Source organism: Melopsittacus undulatus, chromosome 6 (assembly GCF_012275295.1).
Source record: "Melopsittacus undulatus isolate bMelUnd1 chromosome 6, bMelUnd1.mat.Z, whole genome shotgun sequence".
Lineage (NCBI taxonomy): Eukaryota > Metazoa > Chordata > Aves > Psittaciformes > Psittaculidae > Melopsittacus > Melopsittacus undulatus.
In genome coordinates this window covers 51,039,277-51,063,202 of record NC_047532.1, presented here as the reverse complement: position 1 = coordinate 51,063,202, position 23,926 = coordinate 51,039,277, and the positions used below count along the sequence as shown (strand labels likewise).

At 43.7% G+C, this 23,926-nt stretch overlaps 1 protein-coding gene and 1 long non-coding RNA gene across 2 annotated transcripts; both read right to left on the bottom strand.

Moving 5' to 3' along the window:
* Positions 1–1,099: 1,099 nt before the first annotated feature.
* Positions 1,100–8,635, bottom strand: LOC115946689 (uncharacterized). The gene is made up of 2 exons (XR_004080738.2): positions 7,453–8,635; positions 1,100–5,808 (listed from the first exon to the last, which is right to left on the bottom strand). It is a non-coding gene; the product is annotated as an uncharacterized lncRNA (long non-coding RNA).
* Positions 8,636–16,773: 8,138 nt separating this feature from the next.
* Positions 16,774–23,333, bottom strand: ZBTB37 (zinc finger and BTB domain containing 37). The gene is made up of 4 exons (XM_005150181.2): positions 23,267–23,333; positions 20,848–21,800; positions 19,504–19,603; positions 16,774–17,262 (listed from the first exon to the last, which is right to left on the bottom strand). Exons 2-4 carry the CDS (start codon positions 21,768–21,770, stop codon positions 16,774–16,776), a joined length of 1,512 nt encoding a protein of 503 aa, XP_005150238.1. The 5' UTR covers positions 21,771–21,800; positions 23,267–23,333.
* Positions 23,334–23,926: the final 593 nt, after the last annotated feature.

Genomic DNA, 23,926 nt, shown 5'->3' with positions numbered 1-23,926 from the left:
ACAAAAAGGGCAGTGAAAGCAGTCCTGTCCTAAGTACATTAGAGAAACGTGTGCAGACACCTGTGAAGACACCAGTCGATGGCACTCCCCAGTGTGCATTTTAGTCCAGATTTTGTAGAACCAGTGAAGCATCTGCCTTTAGGAAGGGTTTCTCTCTGCAGCAATCGTCACAGCAAGCCAAGCAATGAGGGAGTTAACTCAGATGTGCCAATCTGATGGAGCTGGTGTGAAATGATGCTTGGTCACCCTGTCTCTAGTTTTGGAAGCAGTAAGGGGTTTTGCAGGACTCCCTCTTGTTCCCCAGTAAGAAGGTCTGAGCATCTGTATTTGTGCTAAAAGTAGTGTGTAGTTTGGACATGAAGAGTCAACTCCTCTGTTGTATCATAGAGCTATAGCAGTCAGTCCCCTGCACACTTGAAACAGACCCGTAAAGCACTTACCCTTTTTGTGCTGAGGAGCTTGTCTGGAGTAATACCTTGGAAAGCAGCTGTGTATGTAATATAAATGTTGCTGAGGCCCTGGAAGAAAAGGGGGAGCAGTTTGGAAATAACAGAGCTCAGAAAGCAGCTGCTTTTCTCCCTGACCTATTCTGGTTGTCACTGGTATTTCTTGATTGAGCCCACCTTCTGCTTGTTTATTTCATTGTGCTTACTTCATATGTACGTCCAGAGACATAAAATCTCCTGTGCCTCTGTGGTTGTGAGCTAGGCCATGGAGATGGAGGCTAGTGAGAGAAGGAGCTAAGGCAGTGCTGGGTCTTCCTATGACAGAATGCCTCACCTGCCATCAGCAGCTGGGAAAGCCTTCTTGCTGCAACAGGAATCAGGCGCTTGGCCTGCAGTGAGAGCATAGTGCTTTCTCTACCAGGTGAGACCAAAAAGGGCTGAGTCTGCAGAAGTGGTGAGATAAACCTCAAAATATAAAGGACAGAGGTCACCTGGCACTGCCCTGCCTCCACCAGGTTGCTAAGCTTAGGGCAGTGCAGAACTGGCTAACGCAAGGATCAGGCTCTCCCACTGCTGCTGATCTGAAGGGGGCAGCAAAGAGAAAATCAATATCAGATCAGACCAGTCAGCTACAAGACACAGACAAGGATATGAGTATTAAACCATTTAATTCTCAAACCACTCACATGCATAATGTTCTTTTACACAGTGTTAAAAGAAAGAAGAAAATGCAAATTTTTTTATACAAACAGAATTTCAAGTATACATTTATAGAATTTTCAGATTCCTACCCAAGTTGCTAAGTTTTCATTCACATTGTTCTTAAAGCTGTCCAACGAGAGCGCTTTTGCTAAACTGCTTTCAATGCAATTGTACAGTCGCCTCTACCTTGGTTTTATTTCCCCCCCTTCCCCAGCTCTGGTTCTCTTACCACCCTTGCCTGCCCCTCCTCCAGCAGCACTGGCCATCCCTGGAAGCCACTGGCCATAGAGCCAGCAGCCACTCCAAAGAGCTTCTGCCTGCCAGCTCCCACTGGAAGAGGAGAAGGAAAGCAATGGTGGATAGCCAGCTTGGGAACAGCTTGTAAAAGTCATTGAAGAACAGTCTGCTATCCACAAGTTGCACACAGCAGGCTCACACTTCAACCTACTGCAGACTAGTGTGAACACTGACTTTTCTTTTTCTTGAAATAAGGATTGCAACCAAAAATAAAATAAGAGAATTAGTACAGCAGGAAATTTCTTAACTGGGAAAGTAAGTCTTGAATGTTAGGACACCTGTCCTAAAAAGCTTGATATATAGGTCAACAGTTGAAGGTGACGGCACAATTCTTACAGATGGTTGCTCTGCAACCCAGTTCAGAGCAGAACTGATGTGGGACACATGAATTTGGATTTAAAAAGACAAACAAACAAAACTGAACTGACTAGGGCTCCATATCCATGTCATGGGAAAAAAAAAAAAACCCAAAACACTGAACCCACAACCCCAGTAACAACTTTGTCCTGGCTTTGCTCATTCAACTTAGCTCAGCCCAGTGCAGGCGCATGGGCCCTCTGCTGTGTTGTAACTGGGTGTAACTTCTGACCTGTTATAAATGGGGTTTACTTTTTACAGACAAGGGTGGGTTTTTCTTGACCCATTACAAAAGTGTCCTAACAGGCCACTGCATGCCGGTCCTGTTAGTGCTACAGCATGGCTGAGCTGCAACCAGGGCTGTGGCTGCGGTGGGAACTCCTGTCTGCAGTGTCGGCAGGGGCAGTGCCAGGCCGGGAGGGCTGCGGGAGCGGGAGGTAGAGCTGCGGTAGTTTTTGGGCTGCCAGTGGCAGCCGAGGGTCTGGCAACATCGCTCCCTCCCAGGCTCTGGCTGACAAGAAGCCACCTACCTGTACAGCTGTGTCTCAAGGCCAGCAACAGCCATACTCATCTTATGATTTAAAGTGCATCTCTTCAGTAAAGGGTTTTTTATGGTGGGTTTTATTTTTTTTAATTTTTAGATTTTTTTTTTGTTTTTTTTTTTGTTTTTTTTTTCTTTTTTTTAGAGGAACCTATTTAAAGTGCTGTTCTAGTTTGGAAAGGGACTCTGTTTAGAAAAAAAATGGCACCTTTTCACATGAGAGATCTGCTCTCTGAATGTGTTTGTGTATAGATATATATATATATATATAAATTTGCAGAGTCAGATCTGCTGACTAATGAACAACATATAAAAGTGTTTTATATTTTATTGCTTTTTTTACTGCTGCCTGCTCCCCTGGAGGCAGGAGGGAGATGGATTCTCCCTTTACCTTCCACACCATTACCTAATTCCCCAACGCAGGAAGTGGAGCCTGCAGTCTTGCAGCTCTGGCAGCAGCCTTTGGCCTGTGGGACAGTTCGCTATTACACAGGATACATGAAGTAGTGAATCCACCTTGAACTGTCACAGCCCCAGAGCAAACCTGCAAGGGTCACAGCAAGAAACTGGTGGCAAAGAGGGACAATGGGCCCTGAAAGGCTTCCTCCTGCTCCTGCCAGATGCCATTTTCAGAGTCACTTTACAGAGCAGACCTGCATTTCTGAAACACAGAGGTAAGGAAAACAAATCTCTTTTAAGGGAAAGCTTTGCTGATAGAGTGTGTAGTGTGGTAACCTCAGCACTCTGCGAGAGAGAGGTAGTTACAGTCCTGTGAATCTTCTGCTGCTGGATGTGACTCCATTTCCAGAGTGATTGCTCAAAAAGAAAAAAAGGGAAACAAATGCTGTGCTCTTCATTAAAAGTTATCCCAGTTAAATCTTTCTGTTGAAGACATACTTGACTATTCCCTCTAAGAGGCGTTTATATTTTAGAAATTGATTGTCAGTTTAGTTTGTTATGAAAACAAATTTGATTAGTAAATTGCTATGCAAAGCCACCTAACATTGTTAATCCTTGTTACAATGCTCCTCCATTGCTCTGCAAGGAAGTGCTCAACCATCAGTGCCCTGTCTGGGGGTTATTGTTCAGCTGAACAGGGCTCTCTATCACAGCTCATCTGCTACAGCGTCACTGTGTGACAGCGTAGGACAGCATTTCATGCTCTGAGCAGTTCAAATGGAAACGTTAAAAAGAGCTACCGGTGTCATATTCACAGTGTTGTACAGGAAAGAGGGGGGTGACGTTGGGGAAAGGGAGGGACAGAGGGCAGCTTCGGAGACAACTGGGGCTCAGCTCATAGGAGCTTCAGCTAGTGTTTAAGGTACCAGAGACTTAGGGGAAAACTGCATTGGTTCCCTTCACTTCTCAGACAAAAGCAATACTTTAAATAGCTTGCTTTCATTCCTGTGAGCTAACCTCTGATAAAGGCTTCTCTTGTCCTTCACTAACCCTCCCTGTAGGCCTGGGGCACAAGGTGAGGAATACATTACCACACGAACATACGGCTGCATATTATTCTCTTCCTAACTGAGCTTTTAAAAGAGCTTATTCAGAAAAGTCCCTGTTTTACCACCAAGAAGGATTACTCTTGCACCCCTTGGTGGGAATAATCCTATCTCCTAACTGTTAGCAATTTTACATACATGAACACAAAGAAACATGCATCATTTGAATGACAACACTCTCCTTTTGCTTCAAACTATTTCTCACAGGCACTTGCCCTGTTACAGTGTAGCCCTGGAAGCTGTTGCATGTCAGTTTCTGTCCAGGCAAGTGCTTTAGAGGAGGCAAAAGGAATTAGTCTCAAGCAAAGGGTATGACAAAATTCTACACTCCATACAGAATTCACCTGCTCTCCACATGGGCTGCTCCCCAAAAGAGCATAACCCTGGTTTAGGAAACCTTCTAACACACAAGAAAAGTACCTGTGGACCACCTACAACATCATTCCCTGCATCTACATCAGGGATCCGGTTTGCCCTCAGCCTGTGCAAACAAACATCCCTGTGTTTTTAGAGAACACTTAAGACTAATTCATCTTGACTCTGGCATGGGTGCAGCTGATTGAAAGCACCCTGTGGACAAGGAGACAGCCGCAGGGGTGACGAGGCTTCACACGTCTTGCCAGTATCAAAGCTGTCACAAGGAGAATTGCACTGCCAGCCTCCTTGACAAAATGGCACCTTCCTCCTCCTCACCAGCCCTCACCTCTTTAAGCGAAGAACTGTGTTCAGTTACCAACTTACATGCAACAAAGTATTAAATAAAAGCTTCACAGTAACCCATAGAGTTTCCTTAGACATGTAAACTCTAAGAACAGAACATCAAGGGAGCACAAACTCCCACATCAAACCAATGCCTTAGACACATAAATGAATGAACAGACCCCAGACAAACTTCTTGGTCTCAAGAAACAGCTTTTAAACTTGACCAGATGGGGAACCAGCAAAGGAGCATCATCAGGTTAAAACTAATTTCCAAGAAATTTCTCAGCCATAGTCTTGTGATTCCTCTCCACACCCCAGACTGAGTAATGTAAATTGTATTTTTCTCCTTTTATGCTGCTACTTTTTCCATTCTATAACCGGCCGTAGAGCTGACCAATCTAGCTTCATTTTTCATTTCTAAGTAGTTTCACAGTTTCAGAGCCAATAGTATTAGGTCTGACTGCAAAGATAAGAGGAGTTTGTAAATAAATAAGCTTCACTGCAACATAAAAATAGTGGAGACAACCATATATCTGAGGGGGAGAGGGGGTTAAGTACATTGACAAAAACTAAGTAAAGCTGGAGGCTTAAAATAGTTGACAGTCTGCAAAAAATGAATGCACTGATTTTTTAAAGTACTGCCTTAGATAACTGCAGTAAAATAATAAACTGGAATATGTCAGATTAAATAAGGAACTTACACAGCAGTATTGAAGAGATACCTGAATATGTTTCAAAAGCTTAACTGATATAAACTAGGAAGCCCATTAAAGCTGCCCATTTTCACATGATAATACTAAAAGTAACACAAAAAATACAGCTTGATTTAGTCTAATGGAAACAGGAACCTGGCAGCTGCACTCACGCATGGGGAGCAGCTGGATTTCTCCATAGACTGTGCCACACAAGATGCTATTTCATGGATTAAATATTGATAAATGAAAAAAAAAACAACCCAAAACTAATTGGAAATGCACTGGTAGGATAACACTCTCTATCCCTTGTTATGTATTATGCAGTGTAGCATGAGGTGGAGCAATATTTTATACACCAGAGGATTAACAGAGAAGTACAAAATAAGGGAGGGTGGGAGGCCTTGTTCCAATACTGTTTGGCTATACTCATGGTGGAAAAAATGTCTTATAATAGCTAACCTGAATCTCCCTTGTATAAATTTCTGCCTACTGCTGCTCCTTCTTCCAACACGTGCCTTTGAGAAGAGTTTGGCTCCATCCTCTCTGCACCCTCCCCTTGGCTGCTGAGTTTAAATAGAAGAAATTATGTAGTAAAGGAGATGATAGCACTGAAACAAAAGCAAATGTCAGTCCGCAACAGCTTAAACACAGGCTAGAAAACCTAACATTCAGAAAATGGCACTTTGAAATCTGTCTTGTACTACCCATTTCCAGTCCTCACTTGCCAGCCTTGAGTTCATTCCAATGGAATTTATGAAACCTGCACAGTCAATTTGCCTCCATGAGGGACTGACTCATTTTCCTTTGTTACCATTCACAGCTCCAGGATGGAAAACACTGGTGCTACTCAGCTTTAAGATTTCAGGACAGTGTATATGTGTCTTTGCTTGCCTGTCTCCCAAGGCAGGAGGGTTTCCTGCATGCTCCTGAACATATGCAACTTCTAAAACGAGCATTTCCCTGCCCACAGCATCCACAACATGCTAGACACACCTGCATGCTTCTTCGCAGTAACACTTTGCTACTGTTTCACCTGTTCTGCCCACATCTTCTGTTGGTCTCCAGTGTTAATAGTCCCAGCCACTGCTGAAGACAGACAAGCCCTCTTCCTTGTTTCTGATGTCTCCCCCTCCCTGATAAGCCAACCTCCTTTCCTCACTATTTCTGTTTGTACTTTGCAGATTTCTTCCCTGCTACAATAAATGCTTCAGGCTAGAAAGAACCAGATGGCATGTCCCTGGCTATTCAAAGAAACTCTGGCTAATGTAGGCAAACTACCTGCATCGTTGAAGTGCTGCTGTTTTCTATTCTTTTGAAGATTGAATCCTTTACAGGGCTCAGCAGCATAGAGGAAAAGGGTCTCTCCCCATGTACAGACTGCAATGAGTCTGTGACTGTAGTGAGATTTGCTACCACTTGTAAGGTGGGAAATAAAACCAGCTATGTAAGAGGCGTGATGTGAATCACACGCTAGATTATGTAAGGAGGTCACCATCACCAGATTAGAAGTAACACTTTTTTTTTAATAAAATCAAGTATTTTGTTAATTATTCTGCTGCTGCAATAGAATCAGTAATGTAACTGGTTTCCTAGCAAGAATTACCCCAGACCACACATGCAGCTTTTTTCCAGCAGACATGGTAACTTCCTTCTAGCTAACAAGAAAACCTGAGCCCCTTCACTCAGTGACAGGTCTTCAGCTCTCTGCCCCCAGGGGTAAAAGGTCTTGGCTCTAATTGGGGCACAATTCCCACATTGCTCTGCTTCCCTGCCTGTGCCATGTTTTGCAGGTAAACACCCTCTTATTTCCATGGAGACAGTTTCAGCTTGGCCAGCTCCACTGATGCTGTGTGCAGCAATAGGGGATAAGCAAGGGGAGCTTGTGCAGGGCTGTGCTGGTACAACACAGCCCCGTGACTCAGCAGAAACACTGTGCACGTAGCTTACAGTGAAATGTGTCCTATTGCCCTCCCAACACTTATCACCAGCTCATTAGAAAGCTAATACCCTGCAAGCTTAACCAGCGCAGCTCAGACCACTTTTGGGGAACACTTCACCATTCTACTCATCTCCATAGTTGCCCAGTTTTACCGGGGGCAGCTTTGGCACGGGGCACCCAGCAACCCCTGATGTAACACATACAACTCCCAGCCTCATCGCATGATCTGCACAACTCCCCCTCCACCCCATCGATGGTATCCACATACCTGGTGTGGTTCTCAGTGCCAACCTGGAATGAGAACACAGGGTTCAAACGCTACCACTTTTCCTTGCCCAGACTTCTGAAATGGCCCATCTCACCCTGCAAAAACAAGGATCTGAATATATGTTAACAGCCAAAACCCCCAGGCCTGCTCCACCACCCTGCCAAAAGCAGGTTTAACTCCTCTTTCACAAAAGCCTTTGAAAAGTTCAACTTTTTGGTTCTGAAGGTGCACAATTCCCCTCCTAAGATTCCCACACAGGGTCCTGACACATAGCCTCAATGCTGACTGTTCCTGATGCTGAAGGCAGCAGTCTGTTGTCTGCTCCTGAAGCACTCATGCAGTGGGAAGCCACAAGGAAAATCTCTGAGGAACATAGCTGTACCTTTAACCTCGAAGCCCCCTTGCAAGCAGACACCTGTGCCCAATGACTCCATCCACACTGTGACAGAGACCTGACCTTTGCAAAGACCCTTTCTCATTCCTCCCAACCTCTGCGATATCATGAAAACCATGTTACAAACATCACCTCCTACAGCCACAGGTTTTAAACCTTCTGTGATCTGCAGAGTCCTATAATGTCCTACTTGTAGGTGTTACAGAAATAGTTCTGAGATCACATGCTGATGCTGGATGAGAATTTAACTAAACAGAACAAAAATATCTCACTCCGCAGTTCAGATTTTCTTCAACATTTCCATGAAAAGGATTAAAGCTTTAAAACAAAAAGAAGCATTTTTGGTCTGTATCATAAAGCCATCAGAACGATTGCATGGAAAGACAGCCAGCAGCCTGCATTCATAACTCGCTTACCCAAAGCCTCCAGCTAAAGTATCACCAACCCACTAAACACTCAGGAGTCACTGGATGCAGCATACTGACACTGATGGTACTACATAATCAACTTGAGAAATTTTTGGTGGGGAAAAAAAAAGTTGCTGAAAGTTACTTGAATAAAAAAATGTCAGAAATTCCACATAGAGACCACTGTCTCAACCAAATAACCCCTTTCTGCTCAATCAGCAGCCAGCACTTGGCCTAAGGTACCTCTCTTCTCCTGATCCTGCTCTCCCTTTTTCTTTTACCCAGTTTATCAGAGCAACTGCTATTTGACACAGCAACCAGATGGGATCTGCTGCTGGTATCAGACCAGCTTCTTCTGATAGCTGCCCTGAGAAGCACCTTTGCACTGAGGATGCCTCAATCAAAAGGAATTTGATGTGACAGATTATGTTTTTATGCACTGGCACAGCATGTGGCACAGAAGGCGTCTTGTACTCAACCTATAGTACCTGGTGACTACAATTACAAATAGATTAGCTTACAGTCTTTTTACACTTGCCAGATCTAGTAGCTAAAATTTGTACTGTGAGTGGCTCACAGTGATACACCATGAGCTGCAAGTATGCACTAATCCTACTGGGGAATATTAAATGAACTTACTTGATCAACAAAGGTAGGTGAACCATCACTCTGCTCACTATAAGGGACAGGGGGAAGCTTGTGAGAGACTTAAGAGATGAATTTGTTCTTAGTGTTTGTTAATTCCTTGGAAAGGCAAGTACTCCCTGGCACAGAAGAATCAGCAATATTTTATATTGAACCCATTTTTTTCATCCCATTGGTGACAGCAGAACGTGCACCTCCACAGAAGTCACTAAAAAAAAAACCCAACCACCTCTAGATACCAGTAAATAGCAGTGGCTGGTTTTCTAGAACTATAAATTAGACACTAAATACATCAGTGGCTGTTTGTGTGGCTTCCTCTCTCTAGCTCCAGTGTGCCAGGGTACAGTCTGATTTGCTTTCTTCTCCCTTTTTATATCTAGGCTTTCCAGAACATAATTTTTTCCTACAAAACCATTCAGTACTTTGGAAAACTCTGCAATCTCCACGTCTTAAGAAGGCCCTGAACCCTGCCTCATGAGTTCAGAGCTTTAGTTGCTCTGACAGCACAGATGAGCCAAGATCCAGGAGCACCTGGTCCGGTGCCCACTATACTCCATCTTAACAAAAAACTCTCAGCTCCAACCCTTATCAGATACTACAGCAAGAAACAGTGAGCCAAAGGGGACACAGGCAGAAGCAGTGGTAGCACTGAAACAGCCTGTCCCATCTTTTCTATGCATGTTTACAAAAATCCATCCAAAGCCTGCATTTACAAGGAAGGGGACAGGCAGAAGAACACATAGAATCACTTTAGCTTCATGTTAGAGCACATACAGCAAACCCACACCTAAATTCCTGCCTTACTTTCCCTTACAGGGTATTTCCTTGAGGCATTCTAGTAGGCAAGTCCTTGTGCTTCCTTAAAGGATCCCAATTCAAGAAGCAGGGCAGAAACCCCAGGTTTTGTGACCAGGCACAGAAGGATGGCAGAGACTCCAGAGTGATTCTGCTGGAAAAGTCCAGCAGTAGAAACACCACTGAGTTGTGCTTTTAACACACTCACTCAAACTACCAACTGAGCAGCTCCCTGCAGGGATGCTCAACAAGGGAGTATGGAGATGCCCAAAGCTGAACATGGCACAGATCCATCCAGATCTGTGATCAGAAGACACCAGAAGCAAATGACACTTCATAGCATCACTTTCTTAGCTTTAACTATGCTTTAACCACTTGCCTCATTTCAATCAGATGCCCTGCCATGCTGCTTTTGTAGCAATTCCTCAAATACCAAGTAATACTGGATGACAAAAAAAACCCAAAACATTGCTTTAAAACAGTAACCCACACTGCCTTCCCACCATCAAGCTTAACCCAGCAGGTCTGAAATCCTTCCAAGGCTGCAAATCTCTAGGATTCAGCAGCACGAGTTCTTAAGTCTTATTCGTATCTGTGCTTTTGTCAGCAAAGATCTTTCAGAGCTCCCATCTAAAAAGGCTCCTCCTATTTCTGAGCCACATCATTTCACAAGCTGTAATACTTTGGTTTACAATTGGATTAAAATATAAATTAAATAAGAATAATGCTAAAGGAGTTTATATTGAAATACTTCATATACGTATACATATATATGTATATACAGATAGTGTGTGTGCACTCCCTAATGACAGCTAGAGGAAGCAAAAGTCATTTTCCAAAGGCTTCTACTCTTCCAAATAGCATGGTCAACCTAAGCATTGCAACAATTCCCTGTGCATAAAAGCTAATGAAGCATTGGAAGGTGGTGCTGGTGAAACAGCTCAATCACACAGACGTTCAGGAACAGAAAGACAATAAATTATAAGAAGCAGTAGTAACTTGTTCACAGTTGGGATAAGGATAATGTTACAGGAAACCTGAATTTTCTACAGTACCAGGAAACAGAAAGTCAAAGGGCACTGAAGATTACAGCTGGATATATTGAAGTTAATCCTAAAAGAAAAGATTGGATCTCACACAAAGAAATGGTTGAAACCACATAAAATTTTGCCCAGCAGACTAAACTCTGGTACCATCAGATTCAGTGGGAAGATTTCTGTTACTTCCACCAGGACCAGAATTCAGCCCGGAGATGCTTCAGTCACTGCCTCTATCTCAGTGACAGGCATTTTCACAAAGATTCCTTGAAGCCAACGCAATCCTACATCCAAAAGAAAACTTTCCCAGTCTTTTCTTGACTCTACTTCTCTTCTAGTTATCTCCCAAACATCACATTCAGTCTCTCCTAGTCCCAGCCTCTGTGCTTACCTATGTTTCACAAAAGAAAGCCTTTCAGCAATAATACCAAGGCAGATGGAAATTATTTAGAGATGGTAGGACTCTTCAGATAATTTTACAACCCATTCAAGTGGGCACCAGATTAAGAATAACCTAAATTTCTAGTAAGACTAATTGCAGCAAAACTTTGGTCTGCTGCATCTTATTGAAAAAACAAAACAAACAAAATCAACAACAAACCCCAACAAATCTAATCCAAATCTATTCCAAAATTTTCTGGTAGACATTAGTTTCAAGCAGCAGCTAGTAGCGTTTGCATAGGTCTAGCTTTTATTTGGTTACAAATATATATATATTTATATATAAATGCATATACATATGTATGTATGTATTATATGTATTATATTAAAATATGCTTTGAATGATAACAATTGAAATAGATAACTGGCTCCTCTTTAGGACCTTTCACTGAAGACGTCAAAGCTCTATGCATGGATCTCACCTTGTGATACACACAATGCTCATCTCTGAGATGAGGCTATACTGGCAGTCAGTGGCAGCTCCATTGAAAGACCCCAGACTTTCTGACTGCAGTCCTGGCTATGGGCTCAGCTTCCAGGGGAAACTCAGAGCCCAAACCCTGACAAAAATAAGAAGTCTCCTGAATTACAGCTCCTTGACTTCTCCCATCCCAAAATATTTCTGGTAGAGCAAGAACAGCATTGGTGTTACTCATCTGCAGAAACACCTGGATGCTGGTAAGGCAAGCATGTCATAGATCAAAGAGGAGAATTTTTATGAAGTTGAAATAACAAGTTTAAGGGGTGCCAATTTTTGTTGGTTTTAAAGATGCATGACTGTCTACCTCACATGCTACCTTCCACCCAGATGAACTGCACCTTTTCAGGTGTCTTTCTATTTATGCATTGGGCTCTGCAGGAGAGATGAAATCACCAACAAATAAAAGCTACAACTCTGCTCTTGGAAATGCATCATTAGGGTTGCATCACCTGAAGACAGCAGAAGGATTCTGCTGGAAGACCAGACTGCTTAGAATCATTTACTGAAATGGGCATCAAACTTTTAAGTGACAGTACTATTGCATAGAGGTGTGGGAGAGCCTTTCCTGGAACAGTAACCTAGCTGTCACAGAACAAGAGCAGGACAGGCAGGAAGATCTGCTCTTTATCTCAGAGGGCTCTGTACCCTCCCCACCAAGCCTGCTCCACTATGCTTTACAGCAAGATCACAGCTTGTTTCAAATGTAATTTCAGCTCTGAAGAGCTGTCAGATAGGAGCAGAGGCAGCTGCTACTGACCTCAGCTGGAATTAAAAAGGCAGCAGAGATACAAAACACTATCTATTCTTCCTGCCCTTCAGCCACCCAAACTTCTGGAAGTTAAATCACAGCTTGAAAATATTGTAGAAAAGATGTAGGTAAGTCAAAGGACTGAACCTGATGGCCAGACAATGCTGGGAGGACAAGTGATGGACTGTCCTTCTGCATTGGCTGCTCTGACCAGGTTGATATCCTGGGATCTTATTAAGTGGCTTTAAGTGTGTTCTCAGCCTCCTGTTATAAATTCATATTTCATAAAGCCTCCTCATTCATCCCTCTCTAAGTAGCTGCTGGAAATAAGAAGCATAGTTTGCTTTCACATACTCCCACTGCAAGACAGCAAAAAGACCTTCTGCTTCTTCCCTTTCCCAGCTTCACATCAGTCATCCTCCTGAGAGGATGAGGTTTAGCTTTTCCCCAAAGCAGCAGCACAGTATTAACACAATTCTTGCTATTTTCACAGCTATTCATAGGGAGCCTGGCAGCAGCAGGGAATGGCCACAGCAACCGTCACGTCACTATGCTGTGACTTGGCACCAGGGCTTTCTGCAGGCTTAAGGAGATAACCACAATGATTCACATTTGAAAGGTTTCTCTGCCACAGCAAAGAACTAAGAAATGTGTTCTCCTCCAAGAAACAAAACTGCAGAAACAGAGTGTATTCCCCCTGTTGCCTGAGGCAAGCAAACAAATGGGTTAGTAAGCCCTAACTCTGAAGCGGACAGAAATGTTACACACAGAGGTATTAAAATATGACAGAGTTCTCTTCACATCCTCCTTAAATCACAGTTGAAATCACAGTTTTGGCAGAGGGGAAAAAGCTGCAGCTAGACGTGGAAATGCAAAGCTGTGCCTCAACCCATCACAGAAGCATTCACACTTGGAAAGTTGGCATCTGATTCTCTACAGCTTTGATGCAACTGTAAAGAGCTACACAGTGTGCCAGTGGAGAGGCAACAGAAGATGGTTATCATTTTGTTATGGAAAGCAGCTCTGCTGCCAAAAATTTCACATGAGGTTTTCTCATATCGTATACAACCTCCAACCCCTTTTTTCTTGAACCTTGGCCTTATCTGCACTGAGGAAGTCAGTCACTGAAAGAAAAATTCAAACACCTCTTTCTGAACTGGTTCCATCTCCTAGCGTGGATGGGCCTAAACTGCTTTCAGCATTGTTCAAGAAAACACTAGAAACACCATGATTCCCACACATACATACACATACACATCCATTAAAGGTACAGAAATAATATTAAAATGATTCCCACTACCATACCTTATACTGACTCTAGCTACAAGCTATAAACTTCACCTCAGCAAGGCCCAGGCAAGAATATTGGCTCTTTTGCATGCAATCAGAAATGATCATTTATACAGTGGCAATCTTTGCAACAAAAAAACCCCAAACAAAAAATCCCACCCAACCCATAAAAGAAATAAAAACCTTTCACAAGCTTTGTTTTCAGACTAGCCTAGTACAATATGAAGGACCAATTCCATGGTTTTCACCAGGCCAATTGAAAGTAGTGAATCAGCAAAACAGAATGCACTGCTGGCATCCTGGACTCTTGGGATGCTCCTCCGTTCACAGTATCAATACAGTAAAACAAAAACCTGCTAAAGAAACTCAAAGCTGTGCCAAGTGAATAAAGGCATTCACCATTTTATGTCAGCCCTTCATCATTATGCTTTGATGGATTGGTTGCCATCTGTTTCAGAAAAATGTTGCTTGTATAGCAATTACTACACCTTCACCCTTCACAGCAAGCTTAGCAGGGAAACTTTTCTACTATATTTATATATAATATATGTATATAAATAATTTTATGTTTTTATAGTTTGGTAGTATTCTCTTAAAACTTCTATTTTAAAACACTTTACAATCTTTTACACAACTAAAAGTAACTTTTGATGCTTTCTAGTGTGAACAGGAAAGGATTTCAAAGTTTTGAACTTTTTTCTTTGTGATTTTTGGTAATTTCAAAAGCTATGACAAAAGCAGCATACTTGGCACATCTCTGCTCCTCCCCACACCTCGATTGCAATGAAACCTACCTTAGCTACTCTCTTATCTCATCTTCTGTGACTGCTCTCTGGCAACCTTACTGTTTCGGTACAATCCTGTTTGACCTTCGACAGGAAACCAAGTGGGGCTGGTCCCTCAGGTGGCTGCTTAGAAAATCATTCTCTGTGTGACGATGCGTATGACAGGAGAGGAGGAAGAAAGGACAGAAGGAAAATGGAGATGAAATACAATTTTTCCTGTTTGAAATGGTCAAGGAAATTGTACTTTGCAGATGCTTAGCTCAGAACACCTGCAAAGGTTCCTCTCTTAGGAGCACATCCCTGTTATACATGATCCTGGCACTAAGCCTTTCTCTTCCCCCCCGCACAAGTCCATTACAACCACATCTGATTTTGGAGAGGCATGGGAGGAACAGTAAGAGCCCTCACTTATAAAAGAGAAAAATATATAAAGTGAGGCAAGAATACATTACCCTTCTCCAAATTCATCCCTCTAAAGGGGCAGGAAAATGATCCTGTGTTCCAATTTGCAGATGGGGAAAGCAAAGGCTGGAGATGTTTCCATGTGCCCAAAGTTGTGCAGTCAGCCTGCAGGCAAGCTTTATTTTCACTTGGTAAGTCTCTTCCTGCCTGCCAAGCCCATGCTCTAACTCCTTGCCTGGCTTGCTTTGCTCAAGCAAGACGAAGTGTATTTCTTTTTCAATGTCTCTTTGTTCCTCCCATCACCTTAAGGATCAGAACTTCATCCTTCCTTATTGTACACATTATACATCCTCAAGAGAACTCCTTAAACCAAACATCCTCCCCCAAACCCCACCTGCGCAACTTGTTGCTCATTTCCCCCCTGCATCATGAACAACTCGGCATCAGAACCAGAGAAAACTCTTAGAGTATTGCATATTTTTTAAAAGACTTCTTCAAAAGATGTCAAGATATTTGCACTTATTTACCTGTCCCATGCTTTTCCTTTTATGAAACACGTAAGCAGGTGCAAACACCTACAATACACAACACAGGCATGTCTCTCCGGCCTAAACTTGCTCTGAACATCAGAGCTGCTTAGAATACAAAAGTTTAAGTCCATGCAAGAGGACAGAGTTGTGATTGCTCTAGGAACCATCCACTTTAAAGTTTCCTGAACTGTTACAAGGAAATAGTTTTTTTCTTCTTTTTTTTTTTTGCACTTCATTGATAAAAAAGTTATCAAACTGGTTTGTAGAAACACATTTAAAAGCAACCACCCAGGATTGCTTGGCTGGGACAATAGTATTTCAGTATACCATATTGCTGTTATAAAAGATCAAGTGCGTATTGAGGGAGGAGTAGGGGTGAAGGACGACTTTGGTAGCCAGCCTCTAACTCCACAATTCAGCCAGTCCTGAAAAACTCTTCCTAACGCTCAGCAACACCTGAAGCAGGCACCAGTCAGGACGTCAGAGTGCTCTGAACTCTCCAGATCAGCAACAGCAAAGGACAACCTCCTCAGAAAGACCCTCCAACCCTTCTCCCAATGCATCAGAGTCTAATGCAAACCTCACAGCTGCTAAATTTCACTTTCAGTAGCCGAAGCGCTTAAAATTTTGCTGACCTCTAGAATACTGCTTTATAGTCATGCCCACTTTTAATAAGGGGCTTTGAGGCCACACACCTGGAAGGGGCAAGCCAAGAGCCCTAAAATAATAGTTTAAGTAAAAATGTAAAGAGACACACCAAAAATAAGACAGGGAAAATGCACTCAGGCAAGGCAGGTTCCACCAGGACAGTCTTTTTGTTTACTTTAACATGGCAGCTACCTGGGGAAGGGAGAAAGGCAATGGCATCTTACCCCTGATCCCCCTTGAGCTGGACCAGCAGATATGGCAAAGAGCAGCCCTGCACACTAGGCTCACTGGGTCTGCATGGCTGATGCCAGCATTGCCAGCGGGCCCCAGCTGCTGGGCCAAAATGCTGTTGAGAAATACAAATGACTGCTCGTCTCAGATCACTACAGAACATTAAAAAAATGTAAAATCCTGTCGATCCCTGAATAAGAAGTTGATTGACACAGTTGTTCTGTTTTTCTCCAAGAGGAGGAGGAATAAGGGAGAAAAACTTTCAACACTCTATGTGTGTGTGTGTGTGGGTGTGTGAGAGAAAGAGAAAGAGAGAGAGAGAGAGAGAGAGAGAGAGAGAGAGAAAGATTTTTCTATTTTGGCAACATCTTGGGAGCTTCCTTCTGTCCAGTGGTGGCATTGCACTAATTACAGTACCAGCCTGCCGGGTACTTTAGAGCCAAAAATGGGAAGACGGTCCTTTCTCCCCAGACTCTGCAGCTGTGTTTCAATCTGGCCCAGTGGTGGACACAGATCCCTGTGCCGTCTCCACAACAGCAACAGCCTCCTCCTGTGGAGGAGATTCTTCCTCTGCCTGTCCCCGAGATGTGACCGTGGTCTCAGGGGAGATGCTGTGAGGCCCCTCCAGAGGCATACAGCCAGGATGGTTCTTGCGAAAGTGCTGGTTGAGGATGGCCTGGAAAGGGAAGCTTTTGCCACAGACATGGCAATGAAAGGGCTTGTTGCCTGTGTGCTTGCGGATGTGATACTCCAGCTGATCCTTACGGGTGTACTTCTTCCCACACATGCGGCAGACAAAAGGTGTGATGCCCATGTGGAGACGCATGTGCCTATCCAGGCTGCCTTTCTGGTTGAAGGATTTGGCGCAGTAAATACAAGTGAGCCGTGGGTTGTACCGGAACCAGCGCTCTGAAACCTCCTGCTCTCGGAGATATTCCACATAACCGCTCACTCCCAGCATGGCTGATTCCTCCCCCTGCAAAGGAAACAACGGAGATTTAAATAACAAGCAGCTTAAAACGGACTGCAGGAAAGAAGATCAGGCCCCAGTCCAGCCAATAAGGCACTGAAGCATGTGCCAAACCTCGAAATCAGCACCACTAATGTCTTCAACCTCAAGCACATATTTAAGTGCTTAACTGGAGCCTTGGGGCCGAAGACAATCAATTAGAAACCTCTGCTATGGCAGCCCCTTCTGCCAAGTCATTCTCTAGATCCAGGGAAGAAAAGACAACCCTTGCCAGGAGGGCACTCAGCCACCAATAGAGTTGTGGATCAAATGTGTCAATACATGTTACTTTTTTTAAACATGGGCCAGTTTGTTTAAAATACAGTATATCACATTCTGTTTTACTTACTAAGGTCAAAAAAAGAAGCTAATTGACGAGCTTGCAGTAAAACAAAGGTGGAATAAATTACAAATCACATCTTATATTCTTCAGGTGTCATTTTACACAGGTATTTATTCAGGATTCATTTTATAATGAATCACATTTGCCTCAATGGCTGTGTAACCCATCCCAGCCCTGCGGCATTACAGGGGAGGATCTGCAGCACAGACAGCTAGCACGCCTGGCCCAAGTCACTCAGCAAGCTGGCTCCTTATTATTTTCTGAAGCCAGAAAGACAAACAGCCAAGGCCAACTCTGAACCATGAGCTCAGGTGCTAGGGCAGACACTTCTGGCAATAGTATTCAGAACGAGCAAGACCAGTCTCCTGAATGCCTCTGTGCTGGAGGATGTAGTATTTGATCTCTCAAGTCTTATGCTGATTCCCAACAATGCCAAACACAGACAAGCAACCAGTGGACCAGCAGGTGGACTTCTTCTCTGGCAACCAGGGCTGTGCACATGGAAGCAGCAGTGTAACTGTGCCAGGCACTGTTGAATCTGGCTATACAAACACTGCTAAACTGCTCAGGACTAAAGGATATGCCAAGGCTATGGTACTTTCCACTCTACCACTGCCACTGTGTAGGGATCATGGACAGACTATTTTTAGCATTGATAATGCAATACCAGAAGAGTAAAAGATGGTGATAACTTCCCTGTGTGCATGGCAGCCTATCATTTTACATTTGAGGCCATCTCACAGTGGATAACTAATAGCAACTTTTCTGCACATACAGCTAAAATTGCTTTGTATGTCACATTTGCCTTGGAGGATTAGTTTGACCTGAAATTTTCTAGATGTGTTCTAAGGACACATAACAAGCTTAGGCAAAATAAGAACAAAATGCTATTTTTTGTTTTATGGAAGTGTATTACAAAGTTAGCAGACATGAATCACGATTTCTTTCCCCTTGCTTCACTTGGTCTTACTCAAGGCAAAGCAGCCTGGTAACTCCTCACCTGCCTCTAGCAAAGTCATTTGATTACAAACTGACACATTATTTATCCGCCAGGCATACAAAAGTCATTCTACATGGTGTTGGGTGACACACTTGCACTATAGTGGCACTGTGATACTGACTGTATGTAACAAAACATTAGACAAAACTATTAAGAATAGATTAGGAATTACCACTGTGTGCCACTTTGCTGTACTCTGTAGCCCACTGCCCTTCCTGTATTTCTGCATATCTCTCCCTCAAAACTGTGCCTATACCTCAAGAAAGCAGAGAATTCAGAGCTACTTTATGTTGCAAATTCTGCTATGCAACATAGTCCCTTGGGAATGAGACAAAGACATCTGTACAAATCCAGTCTTCTGACACTGCACTCTAAAGGCTTATTCCTGTAGTGTGTGGAGGGCTTTTTGGAATGGGTTTGGTCCTGGCATGGAAAGGTGCAGCTTGACACCCCTCAGTCTTCAACACAGGCCAACTAACACCTCCTCCCTCAGCTCAGGCATTTGCTGCCAGTGTTTTAGAGCAGATCCAACTTTGCAGGCAAACAGGGTTTCTCCTCAGGATCTGGTGGCCTGCCCAGAAGGAGGGTTGATATTTATGCTCTCAGACAACAAGATAAATTCCTTGTGTTTTCCAGGTATCTGGCCAAAATCCCAAATGACAGCCAAAACCAGCTTTAAATCATATACGGATGGCATATGTTCTCAGAGTGTGCAAATAAACCCTTTGCAACAGTAAAAGGTCCTTGTTTCACACACAGTATCTTGCAAATACAAAATATTAAGCACTTCATCACAAAATAGTCCCCTTCACCTTCAATCACCTTCAATGCCAACACTTACTTGCAGACTTCTTGATCTGCCTACCTGGGAACTGGGTTGCTTAGGCTCATCCATCCGCCCGGGAGACTCGCTTTTTGATCTGTACCGTTCAGTCACAGCAACCATGCTGCCAGAAGGGCTAAATCTGTGGGGTGGGGGAAGAGTGTAAATGGAGTTCTTAGTGGGCATCAGGTCACTATGGTGTTTAGAACAGGTGAGCAACAGAGGCACCTGTGTAGCATCTCTTCATCCTCACCAGCTAACACACAGGAGGTGGAACAGCACAAGTATAAAGGAAAAACCAAGTCATACTGGTCTCTGGTTTCACATCTGAAAAATAAAACTGAGTCATTTGGCTTCCAGTTGAGTAAGAGAGAACTTTTCAGTTGCTATTGCAAGTAAATTGATACAGGTGGGGAACAGTGGATACTGGCTGCAGTGCAAAAAGAGATGCTCAAGGCTAGCCAAACCATAGAATGGAGTTAAGGAACTGGGAAAGGATCACTCTCTCGAGGCCCAGGTCAAGATAGTTCCCAGTGATTGATTTATTAAGCAACAAGTGACAGAATATCCACTGCTTTGTTCCCCCATGGGACCAGAGGGGTTGACCTAGAAAAGAGGCAGATGTGAAGGGAAAAAACACAAACACAACCCCCCCCAAACATTACAGACCTGCCCTTTATCAGATCCATTCTTTGGTCTAAGCTAAGGGCAAGAAAACAAATGCTGGGGTGGAGGGGAAGTAGTTAGATGGAGAATCAAAACATCAGATTTCACCAATTTTCAGTAAAAGCTTTCTGCTCTTTCATATAAATTAAAACAGGTGGAGGCGACTGGGCTTCCCACTTCAATTGCTTTAGAAGATGTAACCCCACGACCCACTGCTGCCCTGGACCACCAGAAGAAAATGTCCTCTTGACCTACTGCTGGTGACCGGCTTGTTTCTCAGACAGAACCACCCTCAGGTTTTCAGACCAGAAGGCATCATTGCAATGACACTTTGCATAACAGATACCGTGTGTGACTTTGTTAATTCTGATGCTGAGCCCTGTACCTACTGAGGCTGAATTGAACATGCTCTTTAGACAAAAATCATCTAGGTTGACACACTGAGAGGCAGAGATTCCAACCTATGCACCTCTCAGTGCTAATAAGTCCCCAAGCTAGCCTGTACCTGGAGATGCTGGTCTGATCACCACCCAGCCAAAATACTACAACTGAAACAGGATACGCTTCCTAACACCAGGAAAAAAAAACCCTTCAGTGCTTATGCTTAAGATGGCCACAGGAAATAGAAGGGGGAAACATTCCAAAGTAAGTTCCAACCCAGCCAAGTGAAAATCTTGCACAATCTCCTCTTACAGCCAAGGTAAGCTAAAGAAAACTCACCTATCAATCTCACTGCTGGTTGGCCTGACCACTTTGGCACCTGAGGATCCTAATGCATAAGCCTCTTGGCCCATCGATCCATGGCCTGTGGTGTCGATCACCATAGCAGTGACCTCCTCAGCACTGCTCCCATCTTCTCCCGATGGCTGATGCTCTGCTCCAAGCCACTCCTCCAGGTTCTCAGTTTTAATGCGTACTCCTCCCAGCACCCGGACATCGTCGTCGTTCCTTCCCCCGCGGTCTCCCATTCCTGTCTCAACGTACCACTGTCCCGCTCTGTTAATTCGTAGTATGGGCTCCCTGCCTTCCACGTCCGAACTCTGCTCAATTATCTGGGGGCTGGTGGACTCCTCAGGTGGGCTAAGCTCCCGAATGTCCAGCACGGTGCTAACCTGGCCAAGGCGACTCCCCTTTGGGGTGTTGTGACGTGGACTCAGAGAACGGTTAAGATTTGGTGTCACCCGGTGAGACTCCGGTGGTCTCTCCTGATGTTTTGTCCTGGTCTGGCTCAATTCCGCTTCCACCTCTGCCACGTTAATTTTGAAGTGAATTCCCTCAAGTATCTGTGTGCATTTGTCTATGATGTGCTGCATCTGCAAGAAACTGGCGGCCGTTAGGTAACTGATGATGTCGGCCAGCTGCAGACATATCCTACCAGTGTAACAAAAGGAAAGGAGCTGTTCAAAAACAGAAGGGTTCTTGATGACAGAAATGGAAACGGTGCTCATTTCGTTCAAGGACATGTGGTCACGGAAGTAGGGTGAGCTGGCAGCCAGTACCACCTTGTGAGCACGGAAAGCTTGCCCCTGCACGTTGACCACAATGTCACACAGGCGACCCTGCATGCGTAACTGATTCAGGTGGCTCAGGACAGAGTTACTGAAGTCAGGAATCTCCAGCTGAATGTTCCCACTCTTCTCCATGGCTGTCCCAGTTGCAGGAGAACAACCCTACTGGAAAGGGCAAGGGAAATACCATTGTTAATACAACTAGTCTATCATTTGCATTTAAAACATTTTCCACATTCTTTCATGCAGTTTGGAATATTGGATTTTTTAAAGAACTTTCTCACCATTTAATTTACAAGCACCTCGCAGCAGTCCTCTGATCTTTATGTGCTGTACAACACCTTTCACAAGAGTTACGTTAAACCAGCTCCCTACAGATCTCCATTCCCTGTGGTGTAAGTGCTGGAAACAGTTTGTTCTGTCAGTCTCAGTAAAAGCACATTTGCATTGTAAAAAGAACATTAAAAATGGTTCACATACTAAAAATAGGCAACTGATTGCATAATGGATTAAAATACTTAGCACCTTCCAAGTACTTTGAAAAAGGAAAGTAAGATTGTTACCCCTCCTTTGTAGAATAAGAATCAGAAAGGACACACCAGGACCTAAATCCTCCTGAGATTTTTCAAAAGCTGACCAGCTCATATTTGACTTCAAGGCATCTTAAGCACATTATTAAACCCAAGATATTCATCATATGTCCTGTCTCTGCCACATGGCAGAAAATATATAACAAGACAGTGAAAAAAACCCACCAGCTCCCAGTTCTAAGCACCAACTTATCAGACCATCCACTGAGCACAAGTGATTCGCTGGCAAAAGAAGCTACTGTTTGTGTAGAATGAGATACTGCACGCAGTAAAAGACAACTTACGAACAATGGGAATTAACAAACTAGCTCTCCTACTTCTCCTTCCATAATTCATTTTTCTATAATCATCACATTTCATTTTGGCAAAGTCTGAAAAGGAGCCCTGACTATATATGGTAAAAATTCAGAATGATCCAAAATTAGATGTAAACTCGCCTAAAAGGAAAAAAAAAAAGTTAAAAAAAGGGAAATAAAAAAATTTATTAAAGACCACTCATGGCATGAACAGCTTCCAAGCTGGATGGAATCTCAAGTGTCCATTAAGCAGAGTGCTGCAGATATCAAAATAATTCCAGGCAGGCTGGGAATACCGAGGCTCATAGTGCCTGGTATGAGAAATCTCAGAATCCCAGGGACCAGCAGACAGGAAAGCATGTGTGCCTTTGGAGGATGTTTTTGGTTTTTAATTTACGAACGCTGTAGGATAGCGCATGCTCACATGCCCAAGCAGACTTTGTGCAAACTTGGCAAAATATGTTACTAAACCTGAAGTTGCAGGACAGCCTGTCAATCTTGTGAAGTCGTGCAAAGAGACTACTAAATGGCCAGACGGCTCTGTGTTTCTGGGGTAGGTGAGATCAGGGGGGCACAGAACTTCACAAGGTGGAGTTTAACAGTGCCATGTCTCAAGGCTTTTTCTCCCCTTTCCCAATCTTTAGAAGGAAGCAACAAAAGCCACAAAGAGTCCATGCCAAAACAACATTAAGAGCAGAACTTCAAATGTACAAAACAAGGTAAAACAGAAAATCCAACGTCTTACCGGTAATGTTACGAAGAACATGCAGAGGGAAGGAAATGGGGGTGCTATCTTGTTATCTTCCTTTTTTCTTCTGATGTAGCAAGAAGGTCTGAAAACTTTTTGCCCCCTTCCCCTTTAGAAGGAAAAAAGAAAAGAAGGAAAATATGTAACACAGAGGAACTGGGTTCTCTCAAGCACAATCGAGGACATCAAGCTTCGTCATACTTTGTTTTGCTGGAGGATACGGGAGCAGGACCATTTACACAACGTCCCACCCCAAACCACAGAGACACAGAGTCTTATCAAATTGATCCTTCCCCACTGTCTGCTCAGTCATTAAAACAAAAAATGGAGGTGCAAATAACCTGAAAAAGTAATTTTCTTTCTTAAGGGGTTGGTATCTCTGGCACTAACACCCACCCCACCTCCCCCCACCTCCCACTCACCACCACCACCACCACACCCCGCAGCATTTACACAACCCAGTGTTTTCCTCAGATGAGCCATCTCACTTACACCATTACCAACACTCACACAGCCAAAATCACATCGAGGATGTTTACAGGACTGGGGACCGTGTAATCTCATAACCTTCTCAAACCACCAGTGTCTAAAGCAGTAATTCCAAAGCATTCTCTTAAGGAAAGCAGGCAAAGGAAAGGCACATGGGCATCTTTGGCG

Coding starts and splice junctions, on each gene's coding strand:
- ZBTB37 (XM_005150181.2), bottom strand. CDS start 21,770: ATGGAGAAGAGTGGGAACATTCAGCTGGAGATTCCTGACTTCAGTAAC. Junction 19,604..20,847: donor ACCAGCAGTGAGATTGATAG/GTGAGTTTTCTT, acceptor CCCACCCCACAG/ATTTAGCCCTTCTGGCAGCA. Junction 17,263..19,503: donor CTAAGCAACCCAGTTCCCAG/GTAGGCAGATCA, acceptor TTTCCTTTGCAG/GGGGAGGAATCAGCCATGCT.